The sequence below is a fragment of the Diuraphis noxia genome, unplaced genomic scaffold, assembly GCF_037042655.1.
Source record: "Diuraphis noxia isolate RWA-SAM2 unplaced genomic scaffold, SU_Dnox_SAM2 contig0002, whole genome shotgun sequence".
NCBI lineage: Eukaryota > Metazoa > Arthropoda > Insecta > Hemiptera > Aphididae > Diuraphis > Diuraphis noxia.
Window position 1 is genome coordinate 34,469,333 of NW_028301712.1, and position 26,611 is coordinate 34,495,943.

Sequence of the window (26,611 nt, forward strand, 5' to 3'; positions counted from 1 at the left end):
ATATTGTTTATGCTGTGTACGGTATTCACAACGAGCGGTTAACCGTGATTTTCTACGTCGCGCGTCGGCTAGTCTATGAAACACCAAATCAGTCGTTTTCAAAGTTTTCCGTCTACCTAGCTGACTTGACTGACCTAACCTATATGGCTATATTATTTATAGGGTCGTTGTAGGTCCCTATGTTGTAGGTCCCTACATCTCTATATGACCGTTCTTCAAAAATATTTTTTTAACGTATTCACATAATATAGTTATTAGTATAACAAAATCTATGCCACTAAGTTAAAGTTATAACATTATAAATATTAATTTGTGTTGTGTATTATCACTCAAGCGTATCCTATTCCGTATCTAAAATGTAATTTTTATCATTTTCAACGGACAACCATATTTTGTTTATGATTGAATACAAGGGCGATTGTAAACTCTCCCGATTTTAATGACATGTAAACTCTCCCGATGGTAAACTCTCCCGGGTCTCCCCCAGTACTACCTGACGGGAACATGTAAACTCTCCCGGGTCTACTTCAGTACTACCTGACGGGAACATGTAAACTCTCCCGGGTCAACATTAGTACTACCTGTCGGTAACATGTAAATTCTCCCGGTTAAACATATTGTACTAGTGTCTTGTGGAGCATGAAGCATCATTCGTATTACACAGTTGGTAACACTAAAATAATTCAGTCCGTCACCCGTTATCATGATACGTCGTTATCACTTATTAGTTAAGAGTTTTGTATGAACATTGAATTCTACTATTCTAGTATTCTACTATAATTTATATTTTGTTATTACTTTTGTAATTTATTGTAATTAAAAATTAATGTACTTACTACTTACCTTGTTTAAAATCTTATAAATTATTATATCATGTCTGATAGTGTGTAATATGATTATGTATAAATTTGTAATAATGTAATTGTTTTACTTATACTCTATTCTAATTTTTGCTTGCATCAGTATTACTAATAGTGTCTTCCATATTGACAACTTCAATTTCTTTGCATAATGTAGCGGCAAGTATGCCGCTTAGCAACTGTATGTTTTCCAGAGACCTTCATTGCATCAGAAAATCTTTAGAAAATCTATGTAACATAGACATAGGGCAAAACATAATAATATAATATAATAAACATACAATCTCTGCAGTGTAGCCAATTCATACTGTAGCAATCACATTTAAAACAACTCGGGAGAGTTTACACATTTCCTTCAGGTAAACAGAAAGTTTACCCGGGAGAGTTTACATATATCCTTCAGGTGAACATAATATTGACCCGGGAGAGTTTACACATTTCCTTCAGGTAAATATAATATTGACCCGGGAGAGTTTACCATCGGGAGAGTTTACTAGTTTTAAAAATCGGGAGAGTTTACCATACAATCGGGAGAGTTTACCACCGCCCGAATACAAAATAAAATAAAATTCAAATGTATCATGTGCATTCATGTGATATACCATTCATTGTTATGTCTAAAATTAATCTAACGTGTATATTATAATATTGTGTCACTATTACGGGTTACATTGAGTTGGCCGTTGACTCATATTTGCATTGTTCTTATTGTAGGTGGCGGAGCACAAACATCCTTTTGTTTGCCGTCCCATAAAGCGTCCAATTAAAATAATATACTAAATGAAAATTGTTTTCTTCAAAATGTTTTAATTACTTTTGGTACAAAATCTTTCAAGAAGTATGTATCAGCTTTAAGACTTCTAAATTATTTCTTTAATAATAATATTCTAAGCGTAAATCATGAATCAAATACTTTTAGATTCTGAACGAAGTGATGAATGTATTGATTTTACAATGATGTGTGTGTTTTTTTTTGTGTCTGTGTACAGCATAACTAGTAGAAATAATGCTTCAATTTCAAACTTTGGGGGTTGTTTCCGATGTAAAAGTGAATATCCTATAAAATTTTGACTTTTTTTGAGATATTTATAGACAACTGAAATTTTCTTTTGAAGTGTCGATAAAATTTTTTTGGCCCTATCAAAATACTTGAAAATTTAATACAAAGTTCCTTATAAGTTATTCTTATAGTGATTATAAAATTATAAAAATACATAGGCACAATTTTTTTTTTATTAGCATTTGAAGTTCAAATATTGACTTAATACGTAAAAATTAGCGCAATTTTCAAATTATCTTAGATAGAAATTCATAAAAGTTTTTCTTTTGATCTAAGATTTGAAAATTTAATACAAGGCTCCTAACATATTTTTACAATAGCAGTTGAAAAATAAGAGAAATATATAGTCAGAAAATTTTTTTATAAGCATTTACAGTTCAAATTTTGACTAAATATATAAAAATTACGGCAATGTTCAAATTATCTGAGACAGAAATTCATAAAAGTTTTTCATTTTAGTTCTAAGATTTGAGAATTTGATTTAAAGCTCATAATATATTTTTACAATAGCAGTTGAAAATTAAAAGAAATATATAGCCACAATTTTTTTTTACATGCATTCAAAGTTTGAATTTTGACAACATACATAAAAGACACGAAAATTCGCAAATTATTTTAAGCTAGAAATTTATAAAAAAATTTGTTTTTAAATCTAAGATTTGAAAATTTTTAATAATCTATAATATACCTATCCTAGACAGATAAACCGTCTCCGTTCAGAATCGTTTTTCGTATACAATGATACCTATCATTGCATTCAAATTTAACCTACCTTAGTCAGAGGTCCACCCCACCCCCCATGTACAGCAGAGTGATACCCACTTACCCGCTTTTTTCTTATACTTAGAAATGTATGTAGTACGTACTCAAGAAATCAAGTATACTATCATTTATGTCTCCCTAAAAACGTAAAAATAATTTTTTTTATAATGTTATAATATTAGTGCTGCCTTTTAAAACAGTTGAAATATATTATTATTTATTACAGAACCATTCTAATTCAGTTTTTCGTTTTTTTATACGTCGTCTTCTTAATATTCTATTATGCTCACTAAACTATCGTAGTATGCGTATATTACAATTATGGTATTACAAAAATTTGAAATGTAATTTATAAGTTTCACTGCAAAATCCTATACAACTAAAATATAGGTCAATCATGACTCATGATATAGGTCACACATACTGTATCATTACAGGGTATTACCGTAATATTATGTAAACCAACTGACAACTTCATATGTATATGTATGTATAAATTAATATATATATATATATATATACCTAGACATTATATGTAAATTGTTTTGTTACAGTGTCTGCTCTAAATGCTTTGTCCGTTAATACCGTTGGTACAAATATAGATAATGGATAGACAGATGTTTCAGATCTCCATTTTATGGGTAGAATTCAATCTCGTTCAAGAGATGTTTACTTAAAAAAACAAAAAACAACAAAACAAAAATTGAATCACTCCATCAAAATCTTATACAAAAGTTCCGAATAGTTAATAAATGTTGAATAATTTTTATATACATATATGCACGTATAAGTTAGTATACCGTAGAGAATGGGTAAGCTGTAACTGTTGTAAGGTATGATGAATGTAACTTCTTCGTTCTTCTCAACTTCAATATCGTAGTACAGTTTTCGCTATTACAAAAATTTAGTCAAGGAAGCGAAATATACAATATTATATATTTATATAACTCATACTAATCAGTAACTATGTATAGCTATTTTTTTATTTTTTTGAACGTCAAAATACGAGTTGCGCATACCGTCTGCTTTAACTCCTATAGTTTAATAATTTCTTGACCAATGTTATTTATCGTGCAGATATAGGTAATACATTGGATCTCTAAAAATCAGTAGGTACCTATGATATTATGTCTTTAGTAGAAGGATGTTGAAGATAACGGACCAAGTGAAAAAAAATGACGCGCACGTTGCAAATTGCGATGTGACGTTCGACAACAGCTGCGCGGTAAAGGCGGGAAAACGTGCCAATATAATATACTGTTTGCGGGACGGAAGGCGAAGAAAAAACTTTTCTTCCGTACGGTATACATAATAATATAATATAGGATTATATTTATACTACTTACACCAAAAGCGAATTAAAACAATACACAAACTCACAAGAGGTGTTTTTGCATATTATCCAGACATATGCTACCACAGCGTGTAAGCTTTTTAGTATCATATACATATGCATAGGCGTGTCCACGGGGGTACAAGGTAAATATTTTCGTTAGGTAAATTATAGTAATTTATAGTTTATACATCACATATTTTTAAAATAAATACAATAAAAAAAATAATTAGATTTTAACATGCATTTATTTAAAAATGTTCTTATAAAATATTTTTAAAAAACTTTATTATTATTTGAAATTATATTTAATTCTAATATAAACTAGATCGTAATTTACTTAACGAAAATATTGATATTTAAAAAAATTGTAAAAAATCAGCCATTTGACTTAAATAAGTGTTTTTACCATATACATTTTTCTAAAAATCAGATTTACAAATTGGCTATATCCAATATTTCGAAAAAAATTTTTTATCAATTTTAAGTTTTTATTTTCAGTATTAAAAAATAAAAAATGTATTTCAAAAATGTTACGCAATTTTCTATGAATTACATTTAAAAGAAATTTTTTTTAAATATTGATTAGAACAAAAGTTATTTAATTTGTCAGAATGTCAGATCTCTGTGGGACACTCTGTATACACGAAAATATCACGTGGTTTTTTACGGCAGAAGAGAACGTACTATTGTAAAAATCTTGGGTTTGTATCATATTATATACCTAATATTATCACGGAACAACACATATAATACCCAGGAAATATAAAATTCTAATCTTTCCGGATTCACAGGAGGTATTGGAGGATATGGACCCTTATATTGTCACTGCCACCACAAAATTCCATAGTTTCCGCCAAACTAATCAACCAAAATTTAATATCACTTTACAGTTTATTCATATGTAGGTATACATATTTGTATTTGTTAACCATTTATTCATTTTTATTGATTTATCGATATTTATATTATGTGATATTATATTCGATATGTAAATCGATTAAAATATCTAGTTAGATATCTAGTGTCTTCAAAGGTTAGGTTGTAAAATAAAAAAATATAATACAATGAATCCGAGCTGTAAAATATGGTGTACCTAATATGGTTTATAATAGATATGTACTGTAGTTTTTCATTCATTCCAAATATTTACACAGAACTTTGTTATGATATTCAGAATACGTATCTGAAATACTTTGCAAATAATATATATTATTCAAAATATATTTTATTCAAAAACTTTTTGAGTATTTGAATAACTTTTTTTTTAAATATTCATTTTTATGTTGGAAATTACCATTTTGTAAAGTTTTAACATTCAAACGTGGAATACATATTTTATTAACACTTATCAATATTCAATATTCAGTCACAATTATAATATATATTGTGTTATGCTTAAAGTACACTCTTATAACTTATTCTTGATAGTAAAATTTCTTAATTTATGCTTATAAAAAATAGGTAATCAACCATAGTTGTATAGGCATATTATATATTGAAATCCTGATTACGGTAATAATTTTGTGCTAAAACAATGCTTTTAACTTAACTAAACTCGATCCTACAAAACATGTATCATGTATGGTTTACGACTTTACGTACGGTATATAGTTGAAAATAATAATTTTATTGCGTAGGTCGCGACTCACACGTCTGGTCGTTCGAGACGTAATCAACCTTTCGTAATAATATTCTCATCACGATATCGAAATAAGGCCTTAAAAAATTCAAATAGATATAAGCTTTATTTGAAGAATACTGGGTGAACAATTTATCGTAAGAATGTGTCTCATTATTTCAAAAACTATTGAAGTTTTAGAAAATATTTTCAAATTAATACTTCTTTAAGTGTGGTAGCGTAAGTCAGGGCTCAGCCGTTGCGAGTTTGCGACCAAATGCGTCATGGGCGTGGCTTACTCGACACTAAGGGTCTAATCAGACGGTCAGATTTTTCCAGTGGGTCATCTTATTATTTCTTTTAGCTCAGTTAATATTCCGGATTTGAATTTCAAAGTCTTTGATAGTTTAACAATAAAGAAACGAATTATTAAGAAACAAGCTAAGACAATATTATTCAATGTATTAAGACACTCGAAAATAAATGAAAAACGACCGAGATAATCATAATAATTGCTGGGGTGGTGTACGAAAAAATATGAAGTCGACAATAAGTCAGGACCGATTTAAAAATAGCTGTAGCTCGTTTTAAAAACCGTTTGCAAGCATGATGATATTTACCTATATAATATTATGTAGTGTTTATAACTACTTTTGTGTAATAACCATTCAGTGTTGTCGAATTCCGTACATTATCTAAAATAATAATAATGTTATGGCTTTCATTATTTTATCGTATCTTGTGTTAGTTTATTATGAATATTATTCCACACAACAATACTACGTGCTGGTAGGTATCTGCGTTGTTCGTGGATCTCAATAATAGCACTGTTCTCGTACAAGACGTAATAATAATATTTCATTTGCTCGTAAAATAATAAGCGTATTATATACGCCACATCGATCGTCTTTCTTGTACCTACGTCCTACACTATAACATTTGAACCATAATCTAACTTCTTCGCAAAACGTGTTAATGCGCTTGTGTGTATGTGTTGTGTTAAACGTCGTAGAAAGATTTTAGATTTGAACGTCTGTTTTACACGAGTGGTTTCATGCTTATATACGTACCTACACCTATTTATATAGTATTATATGTATTATACCTACCTCTATAAATCGTATAAAAACACGTAGTTAAGTACGGTGATGTGATATTCTTCTGTTACGTCATCATAAAAATGTGTTCGCGACGTGTATCACGTGTAGCAGCTGCAGCAGTACCGCGTCGGTGCTGTTAAATCTTTCGAGTTAATATTATATTTATAATGACGATAAAAACTTTAGTCATATTCACGTCCATGATATAGGTACGCAATGATACATATAGTATATAATTAAATTATTCGTTTTACGATTTTTCGTAATCGAACTATTGTATTATATTTTATGGTTTTTAATTTTCAATGTTTTTATTAGTTAGATTATTTTGATTTTTTTCAAATTTTTTTGTTGCTTAATTTAAAATGATAATATTACTAGTTTAATATCGTTTGATTTATTTCGCAGGATCGTTAAAAATGTACATATTTGAAATATTCAGGTTATTTATAAATACCTATTGAAGTACTTAGATACGTTTAAATAATATATATCTAAAGATCGATAAATTTAAATTTTAAATTTTTCTTATCCATATAGTACTAATTTATTTAAATATGCATATTTTTGCATAAATTATTGTGCAATTAACTTTTAAGAAAAAATAGATACGTTTAATTTCCAAATTTTTTTTGTGTAAACATTTAAAAGTCAAACATTATAATTAAAAAATTAAATATTCTTTTCTTTTTTTTCAAATGATTTAATTTTAAGTTTAATTGTCTAAGAAATGCCTTCATTTGTAATTAACAATGTTGTCTATACAGAAGTTTTCTCATATTTTTACACATCTAGTGTAACATAAATATTTTTAAGATTGAGGTTCTTACAGATCGTTACTTAAGAGTATTGGAAAATCTGTCATAACGTAATTTTTTCTTCGTTTCGAAGATTTTGACTGCACGCGATCTGCTTTCAGTACAAATTATGAGCACGTAATAGGTACATTTATTACAGTTGCCAGACAGTCAATCAAAATTCATATTATTAGTTGTTACTGTCAATGAAACATCTATCACAAAACAGAAACTCCAATAATAATAAAATACCATTTCACGGTTTAGGATGTGGTATATCAAAGTTTAGCCTATCTACGGACTTCACACTTGGCATAAAATTCAGTTATTTTGATGTTCTGGGTTTTTTTCCACGAGGTTTCGTGTCGTTTATGGTCTCCGTGATCGAATAATATTATTATATTTGAATGTCATTTGCGTTTGCAGGAACTGCATCATATTACCTCTACAGTCAGTCTATTTTCATACAAGCTGAAAACGCGCGGACGCTTACATTTCCGATAGGTTTATAATATATTATAATGTTATGTTATGTATATTCACAAATCCAAATGAATCGCCATCGGATTCCGGTTCGACTTTTTTGTGGGTCTTACGACGATACAACCTCAGACACAAACGACTTGTACGAAGGTATATCGCTGTGCGTTTTTGAAATAAGGGTCCTTCGATTTGTAATTCTCATCCTTTTCAAACCGTTTTCGGATGTTTTACAAATCGGTATACACGGCCATATTAGGGCACCAAGGACCAAAGAAATTATACCTATATTATATATAAAGTTAACGACAGATCTGACACGACCAGCGATCATCATCTATCCTCTGCACTTGTCTTACATTATATATATATATATATAATGTACTATGTATTAGTATCTCCATAATATCGGTCAACGTTTTATCTCCAGTAGTATTTTGTAGGCTTTTTCAACAACAACGGCATAAGTGAAGAATGGATATTTTGTTCACATATCGAATTATTAAGATCGAATGCCGAGCTGTTGGTGATTGAGCGAGTGACATACTCGTTAACATAATTTAGTGTATTTTAATCCATTGTTACATTCGGTTTTAACTGAATATGTACAAACCTCTTACAGGCTATTACCAGACTTATGTATATGTGGACAATATGAATATTAGGCGATAAAAAAAAAAAAAAAAAAAACAAAGTGAACGAGTGTAGATAAAAATATATGCTCCCGTTCTCAAAAACCAAAATAATATTGTCAAAAAAATCGTTATTAGTCTAGGTCTGGGATTAAAATGCACTTTGTATTGTTCTCCAAAGCTTACAGTGCGATGCTTGTCTGGTCACAAATTTGTTTTGTGTACTTATGAATGAGAATAAGAAATTTTATTTTGCATTTTTTTGGTATTTTAGAATTTTTGGAGCATTTTTTGAGTTTTTGGAAACTAAGTATGAATTTGAAATTTTATTTTAAGATTTTTACACCGAAATGGTTTTTATATAAATATAACAGATTATAAGTAGGTAGGTACTCATAATTCATATTATATTATCGAACAAGGTTTGAGTAACCACTACCCGCATTTCCAGTTAAATAATCTTAAATCGGTAAAATTGACGATCAATAATATCGTTCGACGTTCAGTACGAGTGTTTACTGTTTTTAGGGCATTATTTAGAGTTTTTTAGTCATAAAAGAATTTTTTTAAGGACATATTTTTGGGTTTCTTAGGGCATTAAAATCCTAGCCTTAGTTATTACTTATTTATAGGTTTATATTATATGTACCGAACGTTTATTAATATGATATTCTTAAAACCTAAATATTTTGAAACCGGGGTTAGTAAGTTGAGTCCCAAATGACCCTAACTCGGTAAATTGAGTCCCGGGGAAAAATAGGTAGTAGGTAAGTTGAGCCCCAGAAAAAAACGATTTATATGCATTTAAAATTTAAAAATGTGCACTATATAAAATTTTTATTTATGATTTGTGGACAATTCAAAATGTACCAAACTTATCTCGGGCTCAATTTATCTAGCCCCTTTGAAACAGTTTAACGTATCTGAATAATTTTGATAGCACAATCATTAATATTTAGCGATAGTTAAAAAAAGGAACACACTGTTTAATTTTAACACAAATTATTTACATTCTATAACAGTTAATCGATACAGATAAAATTAAAAATAAAACGTAGTTGATGAATATTATGCATAAATAGGAATCCAATTAATTACTTACCTTTATCTAGTTAATTTTTTTTTTTTATATTGTTGTTTACTTTTAAAAAGGTTTTTCTACCTACGTTTTTATATTAAATGTTTCAAAAACATATTTTTCAATATTTCAATTTTCATGTATAATAATATGTATGTATTGATGAATTTCACTTTTAATTTAATTGGTAATTTAAAGTACATATAATCGTTTTCGTTTTAATCATTGCTATAAACATTTGAATGTGGCTTGGCGTGTCATAGTTGCAGGTTCAATCATTCACGCAATATGATTGAGTGTACGCACCGTCCGTTGTAACTAGTTCCCGGATGGGTAACCACCGGGTTCTTAGTGCCAAAACCCTTGCCACACACACACTATACAAATATTATTTATTTTTTTGTCATCTTTGTTACGACAATATTATAATTTAAAGTTTAAGTGTTAGAAAATTGCTTTAAAATACGATTTACATAAAACATCCGAAGTGACATTAAAGTGGGACGAAACCATTCTCGTCGTAACCTATGCTCAATATGTTATCTTATTACTATCATATTATCCACAGTAGTAGAATGCCGTGTGAATCATGTTTTAATAATTATTATGTATGTTTTGAAATCGTATGAAACTTTGAATTATAAATTGTGTTTATGAATCGGTATTGCAGCAATATTGTAGAGTTAACCACGTATAAATTATATTTTGAAAATTATGTCTGTGAAAACGTACCAGTAAGTAGTAACGTTATGTGATTTATAGAAAACACCATTGCCAGTGATGAAACAATATATTATACATATTATTAATTCTATCAGAACACGGTTTAGAGCATATATAGTTTGAACGTATTATAGTTTCTTAAAGTAGGTAGGTATTTATTATGTTTTGCGAACAGCTTTGAAATGTGCCAAAAGATAATTGACAGTGCGTATTACTGTTATGCCAGTCATGCACTATTTTTCGTTATCGCCAATGTGTTATAATTTATGGTAATAAAGAATCGTTCAAATTTTGTGAAATTAATATGCACATATTATTATAACAACGTATAATACATTCATTGTGCGCGTGAATACGATAATTTACGGATCCGCTCATCGGTAGGGAAATCTCCGGTTTTCGATCAACGAATAAAACAAAATAATGTAACCCCGCTGAGATTTGTGTGCTGCATGCGCTCATAAACAAATCTCTCAGACCGAAACTAACGATTACATTTTATCACCACTATTTTATTTTAATCAAAAAACAATGATTACGATGTTTTGATTAGTGATGGGCAGTGTTTTAATACTTCGTTGGATGAACGAAATGAATAATATTGAATTTATTACTGTATACAGTATGCGCCTTGAAACTACGAAAACCACAAACCCCATCCCACCATGCTCGTTGTGACACATTTTAATATGTATTTGCATAATATGTAAATAAAAATTATCATTGTAATATTAATTGTAATGACTGACAACATCATAATGTGTACAATGTACATTCTACATACAAGTATCTATTTTATTCGATGGTCGTCACTTTAAAAACAATAATTTAATACGTTTGGGTTGTACTTGTACACGATTAGAATTGTTTGTTATTTTTTTCGAAATTAATTGTTGTATTACAATATTATCATATTATGTGACAAAGGTGTAAAATATATTTTAATGAACAAATTTAAAAAAAAATCTTGTCTCATTTCATAGCTGAAACGTTATTTATTGATCAATCAGAATAATTAACGTGTTCAGCACGGGTGTAAAATATTGATAAATTTAGATCTAGTATATAGTATCAAAGTTAATATATACATTCGATAATTATTATGTATAGTTATTGCAGTAATTTGATTTAAATTATACAACATCAGAGAATACAATCACGTGTTTCGATCAATCCACAAATAAACAAAAAATAAATAAATACAAAATTACGGCTCACGTAGTTTCGTTTATGTATTACCTATTATTTTCTTTAATTACATAAACGTAGATGATACCTATAATAGTATTAGGTATAATAGATACTTTATTAACTGTATATATTTACAAGTAAATTATTTGCTAAGTGCTTAGGAATTTAATCCGCAGTGAGTATTAAACGTGTGGTTGATATTTTGGTAAAACTATAATTTTAATTAATTAACAACCACACCTAATCTAATCGCATGTTATATATTTTTTTCACCTCGACCTCCTCCGACATTACACCACAAACATGAAGATTTATATATGCGGATTTGTCCATGATATAATAATATAATTTCACCATGTCTGGCCTCTGCATAACTACTGGGTGGAGGGCCATCTACTCCGATGCTATGTATCTGCATCTCGCTCCGATACTATCTACATGCCGAAATTAAAAACAAAATCCATAAAAAATAACATTAATCTGATATCGTGAGGTATCCAAGGCAACCGTGGAAATTTGTGTGTGTGCTTGAGTTCACGTGTGTGAGTGTGCCCACACTTTATCTTTTGATCTTTACCAAATTGTACCCCGAGAGATTTTAGCGACTTTCAAAGCCTCATTTTCATTGGCACGTTACTCAACAGGCGTCATTCATACACCTATTGCACGTTTAGAAGATTGCGTTTTTTAGTCTTTCTCGTCATACATGAAATACGTATAGACCCTCCAGCAAACCATCATATTACAATATAATGTTATTATTTGCAATGCACTCTGTGCATTATTTGGTGTATTAAATGTTAGGCTGTCACTGTTATTTGTTTCGTTCGACGACGAATCTATCAAATACAATTATTATTTTAAACAGATATTCGTTATTGATTAATATTTTTAGCTTCAAAAAACATATATTTTTTATCACACCTGCGCACTGAAAGTTTATTTTTTGAAGCCAAATGAAGCATTGGAAAATTATCTTTTTTCGTCCAGTTTGTCGAATATAATGTACCAAATACTATATCTGCTAGGTGAGTTTCCTAATCCACAGCTTAATGAAGTCGGATACAAATAATGATAAAAACAATTTATTATGGTTCATTATTGGACACAGAAAATTTTTACCATGACCCTAACGTAACATAATCTCTATTGCTACTGTAATATTGACAAAAGACAGTGGCGTGACAAAAATAGTAGCTTTGAATAGTGTGAAAAGGCAATTCCAGTCTTAACTCTTAAGTAAAATCAGTTATTCAGTCAGTGACATAAATAGAACACTTGCTACCTTTCACACAAAGTACACATATTATTATTTTTTACACAATTTAAAGTTAAAAAAAATGTTTCTTTAATAATATAGCATATCACTGACATATAGCTAATATCTTAATATAATAATAATGATTATGATAAAAATAATAATAAACGTCATTAGAATGATTATCTATAGTCATATCATCACATCATTAAGTTCAATATTATATAGAATTAATATTTATTTTTTTTTCTATTATCTTTTAAATGTTTTTATTTTTACGATTTACTAACATCAATTTTTTTATATCTACCATCTAGTTATATATGAGACATGAGTGGATGTATTTTCCAGTTATATTTATTAAACCTATATAATCCTGACTTCTGCTCAAGTCAATATATTTAATATTATTATCTAAGTTAGATTTGCCCTGCACAATCGTAAAAAAATGTAGTTCTGTATAAATATGAATAATTTCTACATTACACTGGGAGTCACAATCCTATTAAACTATTCTAAGAGCAATAATAGGATGAAGATAATAATAAAATATACATAATATTATATTACTTCATCGTCGTTAAAATATTAGTATTCATTGCCCTCGACGATGATTATAATCTCAAATTGGCTAGTTAAAATAGAACAATTTTACTGAATAATTTCGTCTATGATACAACAAAAACTCTTTGGATAAACGTTTTATGGGAAATATCATTGACACGTGGTAGGTGATTTGTTTCCCGAGATGTATTTTGTGTATTAGTTGATTCCCGTGTCATTAAAAGGTAGGTATGAGTTGATTCCCTATTGCTGTATAATCTATTTTTATATGTATTACCTGCAGATACCAATTTATAAAAACAATGTGATAGACATTTTTATCAAATTACTAAATGACTAATTTTTTTTTACCTAATTACTAAATGTTTTTAATAATGTTTTAATAAATAATAAAAAAACAACATTTTTGAGAAACTTGTCAGCCAACTTCCTCGTGGTGTTTCTTGAGTTATGCTAATATTTTACTAAACAATGAAAAAAAATATAATGGCCCGGGGAATCAACTCCCAAACGTCCGAATTGGTTCCCGGGTTGTTACGAAGGGTATATCCGAATTGGTTCCCGGGAAAAAGCATTTTCAATTTTCCTTCCCATTTTATACAGACTTAGGACTGTCTACATATTATGCAGGTATGGTTAAAAAATTTTTCACTGTACATGAATTCCATATTTGATACTCAAACGGAAACAAAAATGAAAATTTAATCACTATACGCACACTACTAACAACAGTACTGACTAACGAGTAGGTATCGACTAAATTTCCGTCCATATCAATATAATACAACAACGATTAGTTAATAATATTATTAGATCGTATTTCGCCTTTTGAAAGTGTTTATCGCAGTGCGATAACGGTATCTCTACAAACCTATACAGCTGTCCATCTAACTGTCTGCCTATGTGTACGCGTTCGTATAATACTATATAAGTTCATATTAAAGCAAAATTTAAAAATTTCTATTAGAAATTTAAAAAAATTAATATAGCAATTTTGTTGTTATGATTTTTAAAACATGTTCGCAATAAAAAAGTTTCTTGTCTACCTATTATTTATTCATTAGAATATCGGGAACCAATTCGTATGTGTGTCTCGTGGAATGTCGGGAACCAATTTGGATGTCAATTTTCAGGTATGGGAACCAATTCGGATGCAGCCCGCACCTCTTAATCACCCCCAGGTGATCAACTCAATGGTATCGATGAAGGTAAACAGGTACTCTGGATCAACTTGTACGTAGCCCATTGACAAAACCCAAGATTCGCTGAAATACAAATAAACATAAATATATGTTTTACTTTCAGTACGTAGTATATTTATAAAATAACCATTATGATATAGTCGAGAATAGTATATAACAACCAATAAATATTTTAAAGCAAGAACATTTCGGAAAAATAATATAAATATTATTACCTATAATGTTGTAATAATTATCGAACGCAAAACGATATAACATTATATTTTAATATAGCAGGTAGGTACCTAGTATTCAGTAAGCCAACACAAAAACATAATTTTAACAGATATCGTATTTCGTGAATATAAAATGTTATAACAAAATAAAAATAAGGACTTCATATTTTTTTACGATATATAACATTTATAATATTGCATTATATTAATAACTGACTTATGATGTAACACAACATATGCACTTTGCTCCCAAATGTTCTCCCGTTGTATATCAAATATCAATACTTACAATATTTGCTTAAATTATTATGGCTGTAGAAAAAATAATAAATCATATTTAGTTGGATCAATTTTATTGATTGATTAATCATCGATAATTTGATATATTTTATACAATTTCAAAATACCATAATATATTTCAATATTGTCAAAATCATATTATTTTGTCAGTTTTTTTTTTATAAAACATGCATATTATAGTTGATTCACATTTATTTATATAAATGGGTAGGTACTACAATTTTTAATATTAAATTTATTTATATATTATTTTATGTTAAACACCTTTAAAAATGTTATCATATAATAAATAAATGGCAAAATATTTTTAGAAAAAATAATATATATTTTTATATTACAAACTTTTCAAAAATGTATATACTTATCGTATCTTATATTTTCTTCTTTTACAATGTGGATTGATTAAAAAAAAAAACCATAAAAATACAATAATATGTGAAATATTATTTTCATTTTGGTAATAAAATATATAAACGATAAATCGATAAGTATATAAAATAAGCTGGGAATATTAATTTAGCTTTCGAGATGTGAAGATAGATTAACTATAAGTATGAAATACGAAAAAGTTATTTTCCTTAAAACAGTTATTTGTATACCATCAATACTCAAAGTTAATCTTATAAAGTTCTATACAAAAATTATAATTAAAAATACGAATATTTAGCAACAATATTTAAATAAAATACAATTAACGTATTAATTGCATGAATTCTGTGACTTGACATTTATAGGTCACGTGCATCATTAAATGTCAGCCCCGTGTGACCTACTAGCGTAGGTAGGTATAATGCATTTTATAATAATGACTTGTTGGTTATTCAAACTGTAATTGAATTAATGGTTATTGATTTTCCATAAAAAAAATAAAAACGATCCCAGTGCCTATAAGGCAATTACAAACTTTATACCTATTAAAAATATTTATTTATGGCAATTTTGTTAGTTTTATGATAATATTAAGTCTATATAGTTATAGAGTATAGACGGTAAGGTATACTTGTATTCGACTTAATTTGTTCAATTATTTTATTTCTACTTATTTTTCTGTGGAAATAGTAACCATGTACATGTACGGTCATTATAAACAATGTTAAAGATTAGTTGTAAAATATACATATATTCTAACTTATGATATATTTAAATATTAAGTGAATAGATTATCCATTTAAAACATTTATTTTGCATAATTGCTAAATTATATTTTAAATTATCTTTTTTTTTTTATTTTTTTTTTTATTATAATATATCATATTTATCATATTTTGGAGGAGAATACATTTTGAAGTTCACAAACATTGAATGGTTCATTTTTTCGAGCTATTAGTTAATTAGGTACCTAGTTAGGTACCTATAACTGTATGTAAAAGTATTTAAATTTAAAAGTTTAGATGAGCGGAGAAAAGTTGGTACAGGAATGCCAGATAAATTATTTACTAGACCACTACTCTATTTATCAAAACTATAAATAACTATAAATCATAAGTTTTGACTTATTAACCACTCGTGGAACTATTATAAATAGATTTTTATGTACAAATAATTACTCCAAAACAATATTCTGCCGTGGAATGTAAAACTAAAAATATATGTCATCATTAAAATAAGTAAGAAATGAGAAAAATATTTAATGACAGATCAGATTTTATTTTTAAACACTGTTTTCCAATAATATCAAATTATGTAAAAATTATACTTTAAAAAAAACTATTCAAATTAACCAGTGTTAATACTTAAAGATCACATTGAAAAATTATAATAATGCAAAATAGTGAGTACTTACGGGTAGGTTTTCAAGAGAAATTGTAATCATCCAATCCCCTACCTACCTCATCCATACTAGTTTGATGCTAGATCCAATTAGCTATCTGGGTACCATAAACTAGGTTAATTAAATACTGTCAAATTGAAATATATATCAACAATTAGGGGATTTTGCATTGTATCACTTTAGTATTATTTTATTTTTCTTACACAATATATTAAACCAAATGCGTGAGCAATAACAGAAATGTAGTTCTTGAACCAAAACTCAAAGGTTTATGTCAAAGTAGTTTTGTACATTACGCAATATTAGGGGTAACCATCAATAATAACGATGAAACGATCGTCTAATTGGTATAAACGATATTGTGTCCATTATAAGGGGTGTAGCAGAGAGTTGTAGTTATATAACTTATCAGTTATTCCCAAATTAGGCCCATGAGAACCACAGTGTCTTTACAGAGGCGTCGTAGAATATAATCTGAGAAAAAAAATTTGTAACTTCAAAATATGGCTTATTTATGGCAAATCTTGATTTTACAAGGAAAACTTTGCAGAGAAAACTTCCATTGGAACATTGCGCCGTGAATAGAAAAACGTTGAGAACTAATGAAGTATAATATTATGTAGGTAATAATTCCAATTCTGAATAATTTTTTTTTTTTTTTATTTAGTAGTAGATAGTAAAAATATAATGATAATGAAAAATAAAATTTTAAAAATAATATTATTATGAAAAAAGTCATTACTTATTGAACAGTTACTTAAAACTAGATTTGTCAGTTGTTTCCGTTACAATAGGTATATACTATTATTCATGTACCTATTTAAAATTCTAAATGTTCCACACGCTAAACCCTTAAAGTTATATTTTGAACAGTAATCAAATATTTAATTCACAAACTTACATTTTTTACACGGGTAATAAGGTTAAATGACAATTGATATAATATTGTATTTATGTATCACTACACTGTCGGCCGATATTAATTGATGTGTAACGTACAATTTTTGAGAGCTGTTAGTAATTAATCATTCCAACACGTAATGCTAGAAACATTTTTCTTAAGTATTTATAATATCATGAACAAATGTCAGAACTGTCATAAAAAAATTCAGTCACACTCATAAGAAAAAATATATGTTTAACATAATAAATGAAGAGTATATATTGTATTAATATTATTATTATTATTATTATTACCTACTTACGTTGTTTGGATTAACTAAATAAGAAATAAAAATTAAGAGACGAACTGTTTGCCGAAGTTGATTTACAAAAAATTACTATAGTTTTTACGTCGTGGTGGCATTGTGAGATTATAATTATAATCTATACACATTATACATAAAAATACGTAAGAGTTATCAGATAATCCAACTAACAAAACAATGAATTGAACTAGAAAAACAGTATTGTTTATCAACAACGAACTGTATACAATATATGTATATTTAAATAATTAATAATAAATGGCCGTCTGAAAACTTGTCATAATAGGTACTTACTACGTATTTTTATTTGCATTAACAACAGTGCCAAAAACCTGTCATCCGTAAAACCAAAGTAACGCGACTGCAGTATAGTACAGGGTGTTTCACAAAACATACTCACTTTCCCGTTTCATCCTTTAATAATACCATCCAATCATAATTTTAAAATAAGGAACCATAAATTAAAACATCTTAACATGTTCATTGTCATAGTGGAAACGTAGTCAAGATTTTAGTTGTTTTTATAATGCTGTTATTCTAATAATAATAATAACAATTTTAATTTAAGCTATTCATATTTTGTAAGCCCAATGGCCTATGCTGCCGAGGGCTCTTTCCTAATAAAAAAAAAAAAAAAATAATAATAATAATAATAACGATAACATTATGCAATATGCATAATGTGTATATTATAAAATGATTTTGAATGAATGATTCTTGCTCAACAATTTACAAAAAAAAAAAAAAAAGGTTGTTACGTATTATTAATATAAATAATAACATAAACATTTATTGTTAGCAGTATAAATCGTAATGACGTACATTTTAGTTCTACTCGCTAATAACCGATGGACAGTCCTGACCGATCGTAATATGATACTTATGATTATTGTTAGTATAAACAGTATACGTGTAATATCATATAATATAAATGCTGAATATGCAACAATGGTAAATCTCATTTGAAAGGAATAAATAGGCAACGTTACAAGACACTCATTTAATAATATTAAAAAGTAAATATTTTAAATATGGTACTCATACTAAAAATCTTTCAAAATTAAAATATTTAGATCAGTTATTAAAAAAAACTTGGTAATGAATCACCCTGTATACTATGTGTATTATAATATTATTATAATATAATATAAGTACTGAGTATACTGAATATTTTACGATGTGTACGGAAAATAAAGTTACGTAGTACCTATTATAACTAATACACATTAATACTGTAGATTACGTACATTTGAATGTATTGTATTAGAAACATGTACCTAACGATATCAAACGTATATCATGCGAAAAGGGTTGTGGATGGGCCGAAAACCGTACGCCGTATTAATTACTGTATAGTAGGTTAGCCACGCCGCTGCCGCAACGCCAGACCACAATTTTCCGTGGTCGAGTGACCCCGTTAGGTTGGCCAAAAATTAATGAAAATACGCACTTTGAATATCGCGAAAAGGAGTAAAAACGATTCAGGGTTTGCGAAACTCATCAGTCTGTCACATGGTCGAGTTCAAATTGTTATGGCTATAGAAAATCTATGAAAACAGTATTATTGTACATATTTTTTTTTTTAAATCTCACTTGAACTCATCATGTTGTATGATCATTTTTGGAATCGGATCTCGGTATACATATATATTTTTAGTTGATTCTCAATTTGAAGAATGAATTTATTGTGAGACATAGCAACTATACCTATAATTAAATATTACATTGTGTTAAAAAATATGTGGTTCAATCAACGATGTCTGTTTTGTTGATATCAATTAAATATATTATATATTGTACTGTATTGATGAAAAAACCAATTACAAAATTGCATGCTATTATGTAACACAATAGTGGCAGATCCAGGGGGTGGCGGAGGGGGTGCGCGCCATCCTCTCAGCCAGTATTTAGTTGCAAAAAATGTTTCCATAAATAATAATTGTGTATGATAGTAAGAAGCTTTTTTATACCTCGAATAGCCGGCCACAACGGTTATACCTACATTCGACATGTTTACTTTTGCTATTATTGTGATTAATATTAATATTAAATCTAAAAACAAATATTACATTCAAAAAATTTTTAGGCACGATGCGCTGCACGATCGGCACGCAGTTATGGCGTTATCGTCCGATCGTCGTTATCGAAATATAATATTGAACTAGCCATCATTTTTAAATTTAAATTGTACAATACAATTATTATGGCAATTAGCAAAATTATCGTATCAATCAATTCACTAATCACTATTAACTTTTGAGATTTCTGGTCTGTGGTTATTGCAATAATATAATAATACAAAAACATCTTGATTTTCTTCGCGTTGTTTACTTGTACTTGTGTAGTTGTGTTTGTGATATTGTGTACTTGTGTGGTTGCTGGTTTTTCAGTTTTCTTGATATTATTTTTGAACATACCCGACTATTATTTTTAAATAATTCTTATTAGTACACGTTTATAATTAAAATTTATAATAATTATTACAAAATGAAACATTAGTGGTTTATGTATACTGTATTGTGCTGAGTTATTTCTTACATAATATAACTATCAATCTTATAATGTTTATGGCTTTTGTAATTTTATTTTATTTTATTGATAATCCAATAGGTAGGTATTATTTATAGGTTCATAGATCACCCATATGACTTTTTTATACTCTATGATCAATATTTATCAGGCCTTTTTTATGCTACTACTAAAATAAAAGAACTTAAAGAATTACTAAGTACAAAACGAAATTATGTAAATTAGTACTTTAATATTATATACCTATAATAATGTTGTTGAAATGATGTTAAAATTAGGCACTAACTAAAACTTCCAAAGACTACTGAAAGGCAGACTTATAGAAATTATATTAGAGTCAACTAAGAAGACAGTCAAGGTTACTGGAGAATATCAATTTATATTCCTATACTAGATGAAGTGCTAAATGATTTTGATAATAAGTTTTCTATTGATAATGCAATGCTTTAATCTCAATTTTTTTATGCCATCAAATCCCATGAAATGTCTCAAAAATACTGAACAATGTAATCAATCAATTAAAGAAATATCTGGTCAATATAGTGTGTTATTTGGTGAGCTTACACTTTCTATTGAACAAAAAATTAGAGGAAAATTATGTCTGTTAGAAAATAAATTTAAATCAGATACTGACCTCACAACAATAACATCAGCTATAATATTTTTAGACAAACTTGATTGTGACTATTTTCCAGTATTGTCTTTATTAATTAACATCCTAATCACTCTCGCAATATCTGTTGCTGCAGCAGAAAGGAACTTTTCTTCTCTACGTTTACTGAAAACATGGTTAAGATCTAAAATAAGCGAGGAAAGTTTAATAGGTCTAGGTTTGTTATACATTCACAAAAATATAAATATCCATAATAATATTGGAAATATTTAAAATATCATTAATACATTTTTTAATGATAAAAATTGAAAATTGGATTTTAAGTTATAATAATAATAAGAATTTTCTGTTTTATTTTATTTTTAAATAGTATAAAATAAAGTTTTACATTTGAACTAAACAGTGTTTTATTTGAATTTAAGTTGATACAAAACATCGAACAACTTATAAAATAGAATGGTAGTAAAGATGAACATATCAGAATTCAGAAATGATAAATTGGTAATACATTTATAATAAGTATATAGTAATTAAAGAATATTCATTTATTATTATCATTATACAATTTTAACTTAAATAGAATGTTTGCCAAAAAATCGAAAGACCAATTTAACTAAATTTCCTCAAAATGGGTGCCCCTTAGAAAATTTCTGGATCCACCCCTGCAACACAATACACATATGTGCAATCCGTTCTCTCACTATTATCCTTTAAAGATTAAATTATAGTTTATCATTTTTATACCATCTAATCCATAAATAAGAAACTCATAATTTCAAAAACCATCAAGGCTTTAGAAAACATTTTTTACATTTTTTAAATTATTTTTAGTTTTTAAAACACAGTTTTCCATAAAAAATATTTTTTTTCTATTATTTACTGTTGATATATATATATATATGTTAACAGTTTAATTTTTCTTAAGGCAATATTTGTTTTTAGTCAATTACTCTGAATCAGATTATTCTTAAGATGTACTTAGATACAAGTAATATAAATTCAATATAAATAATATAAATATACTATCAACCAAAATACAATTTTGGACTAAGTAATGTAGTTTAAGATATACGAGTATTAAGTTTAGATATGTTGGATAGAGTGATACCCCTGCCTTTCAATTTATTTGTCTACTGCTCCACATATTTAAAATATAAATACTATTTACAACTAATAAACCACCAATCCGAAATCAAAATTGTATACATCGTTATTTTTAATATTCTGTTTCGGGAATATGAAACTGAAATGCGCTTTAGTTGTATATTGTATTTAAAAAAAAATTGCCAAAATATCATTTATTTACAAAGATGTTGTTTTTAACGATTTTAATTACGAAAAGAATTTAAAAAATGTAAGGGTTTTTGAAATAATGCGTGTTATACGTTAAATAGATCACTCTTTATATATTTTAATTATTTTAATCATGAATAAACATATTGTAAAATGTAAACAGTGGGCACAATAATATAATGAAATAATATTTTATTTTTTTAAATAGTTAATTGTCAGTGATTTGCAAATAAATTTAGAGTATGTATGTTAAGTTATAAACCACATAAATGTCCATATATAGAATATTATTATTTACGTCACTTTGAACATTGTACTTCTCAGTCGGCCTTTCTCTATTCTGACGTATTTTTTTGTTTCCGGCTGTATTGAAAACGTCATGTCTCTCACGTGCAACAACCATTCATTGTTTAATATTTTTGAAAAGTTGATTATTCATTGTACTAAAATGTCACAACAAATGGTTTTATGATTTTCCTTTTGGTCTGAACCCACAAATCAATCTCATAAAATGACCATGTTCGCATTTTCTATTGTCGAAATAATCAAAATTATAGTCTCGACGAAGTAATATGTGTTTTCCCATTCGTATCACAAAATTATAGACTTTGGTGCATCAAATATCCATTCAACCAAAACCATTGTATACAAGTTTAGGAAAAATTAAAAACTAAATACGAAAATGAATGCAAATAAATGTATAGTTGTTTTAATCAATGATCATGATATTTTAATGATTTTTTCTTTCAGTATATTATTATTATAACACAAATAGCTGGGTAGTATAGGTACTAGCATACCAAACACAGAATTTTCATCAGTATAACAGAATATTTAGAGTTCTGTTGAAATTTTGTAATTTTATCAGCTATTGTACAAACAAATTATATTGATGAGATGACCATATAATTGTTGTTATAATATTAGTATTACCATGCAGGATTTTTTACTATTGACATATTTGCAATTGCACTATTTTTTTTTTTTTTTAAATGAAAATTATGGAAGTATTCAAGCTTATTAGTTCGTTAAAAATATAACAGTGGTTGGATTTAGCTAGGGACATAAAATATCAAACTGTCATCGTATACTTTATTTTAAATATCACAATAGTGCTCATTGTATTTTGATTACCTTTTTCAATAACATTAAGAATAATAATAAACAAACTTTTCTTTGATCTTCATTAAATTGATTAAACACATAAAAAACCAACTAGTGAAACTAGTGAACCTAATGAAACCAAATCAGTAGCCATAGTAGTATACTCCAAACAGTGAAGTATGAAGAGTTAGTATTTTACTGAAAATATGTTTCCATTTTATTTCAAAAAACGCAGGTGAGATACACTAAAGTCTGCCTCTTGTATGTCGATTAGAAAGAGTGATGGAGGGTGACTACTAAAATAACTACAAATGGTCAATATTGCCTGTTACACAAGTGTCAGTCATTGTTCGATACCTTAATATTGTAAACTTTTCAACATTCCGACGCGGCGTCGTGTTACCTTTTAGTTAGACATGTCAAAGTTTGTACCCCGAAACACTTACGGTAATTAACGTGACAAAACATGTATCAGTTCATTTTTTTTTTTACTCGTATTCACCTTTTCTATCGTAGAATTATCTATATTCTCTTCTTTTATGCATAGATTGTATAATCAGTAAGTTATCGAAATGAAAACATTTTTCTTCCACTCATAAGAAATTGATTACGTTACATCAAACTTGATTAAAATGTTAAAATTAAACGTTTCAAAATCAATTTTTGAATTCCTTGTTGCGAAGACAAAACTAAGGTATTATACGGAAATTATACCTATAATATTGGTGTTAAAAAAAAAAAATAGTTGATGGCATTTTTTTCTATTGATTGGGTCGGAATTAAGACAACTTGATGTTATAATGATAGTTCTCGTGTCTGTATTATAATACTTGCAGGGATCGAAATCTGTACACATAACTTAGATGCGTTTCAAATTTCAATCAGTTGCGTTTTATAAATATTTGTACAAAAAATCATAACGTATTTTAATCAATTACTTTTGGAGATTACTTATTTATCTAATAAAGTGAAATGAGTACGTACAACAATATCGAATTAAATCCATTATCAGTGCGCACAAAATAGTTTTATATAACATAATCATATTACGCGGGCACCTATATTATTTAGATTTAAATAAGTGCAGATTAGGACAAACGTGATCATATTACGCGTATATTATACGTCGATCGTGTATTTTGGGCGTATCATGCGTATAATATTATACACTACTGTTTGTATTATGTATCTACCTATACCGTAAGTTTAATGTCACATATACATAATAATATATACAATATACATTATGTATAGATGATGCAAGGTAAATATCCGATGTATTATTATGGAGCCTGTTTTATCTTATGCTTACAAAGACTTGAATTTCTTTGCACAACCGTCACTTTGAATCTTAGTTTATTATATGGCATGTAAACACAAAACTATGGAGAATCTGGAATACGTCGATCGACCACGATTTTTGAATATTGTATTATTGTACCATACAAATATATAATATACAGGGAGATGATTTTGTCGTTTGCCAGATACAATATATTATAAAATGCAGTGGCTTTTAACATTTATTGAGAATAAATATCGATTATATAGTTGAAAATCTCTATAGTATTCAACAATATCGTGTAATAACGTCAATGGTTATTTTTTTTTTCGCAGGACATGGTGCAGGGACTGTGGACGCTGTCGCGGGGATCGGTTGACGACAAGCTCCGGTGGGCGTTCACGCTATATGACCTGGATGGTGACGGGCAAATATGTCGGGACGAGATGACACGCGTCGTGACGGCTATCTACGAACTGATGGGCAAATTCGCCGAACCGTGGCTCAAGGACGGCACGACGGTGGCCGCGCACGTAGATTTCGTCTTCCAGGTGAGTTTACACATTAATATTTTATTTAAAACTTTTACAAATGAACACGACATGATATGGTTTAGATTAAATGTAATGAATAATATAATAATAAGTCGTATAATTATTAATTATTTCTGGTTTTCGCATAGAATCAGTAAATCGTGGGTCATACCGCTTATAATATTATTCACCATGATATAATTTGATGAATTGTTATATTCAGCAACTACAGCTAACTCTCTCGAATCATATTTTACCCACTTTTAGTATTGGTTCCGTTTTTTTCTTCGGTAGGTACCAGGTAACAAAAAATTTGAATTTTTTTTAAGTAGATAATATATTATTAGTAAATAATAATACAATACAATAGTAACACGGAGTCTCTGATAGGCAATTCAGCTACACCACTGCCACTGTCTCACTTTTTTGGTGTCTCGTTTGATAGTTTATGAATTGTAAAAATACGTAAAATTATGGTAGTCATGACAGCAACTATAAAGCCCGAGCATAGTGAAATTATTATGTAAATTACGTTGATGACGACTGAATGAAATTTAACGCAACCGACCAACCGAGATAAAGCCATTACAATATGACAATATCGTACAAGATAACCAACACAGTTCAATCTGTATAATAAAACATAACAATAGTCCCTGCTATATTGAATAAAATCGGTGTTTTGTTCTTAGAGATACCGCGTTTGGCGTTGTTATTTATTTGTACAATAAATAAGACGTTAATTGTTTTCTTCCGGTGCACCCCTCTCAGCCTTATCGGCGGCTATCTCTTGGACCTTACGACTATTTGTACGAGCCGGAAAACGGGACGAAAATTAGTACGCGTTGCCCATCCTGTCTGCTTAGTGAAATAGGTCAACACCGTTTGTGGGTACAATCTAAAACTATAAACATAATATTAATACGTACACTAACATTAAACAATTCTAAGAAAACAATCCGGAAATTTTCGTCAATTGTTTTGTACATTTGAATACATAATATCATCATCGAGTAATGGCCGTTTTGTATCCGTATTCGTCGTCTTAACTACCCAGCTAATCGGTTTACTTTTCTACGACATTAAACCAAGCGCAACGAGA

The 26,611-nt window shown here is 28.4% G+C and overlaps 1 protein-coding gene across 6 annotated transcripts in view; it reads left to right on the forward strand.

The window, feature by feature from the left end:
• Positions 1-26,611, forward strand: part of LOC107165584 (Kv channel-interacting protein 4-like) — a 150,527-nt gene that overhangs the window by 80,921 nt on the left and 42,995 nt on the right. For all 6 annotated transcript variants that reach the window (XR_016190164.1, XM_015513906.2, XM_089218890.1 and 3 more), the window contains one exon: positions 25,312-25,527. Coding sequence is in view for 5 of the 6 variants with exons in the window: in XM_015513906.2 (XP_015369392.1) it covers positions 25,312-25,527 (216 nt within the window). In the remaining variant the exon portion in view is untranslated. The remainder of the gene's footprint in view (positions 1-25,311; positions 25,528-26,611) is intronic.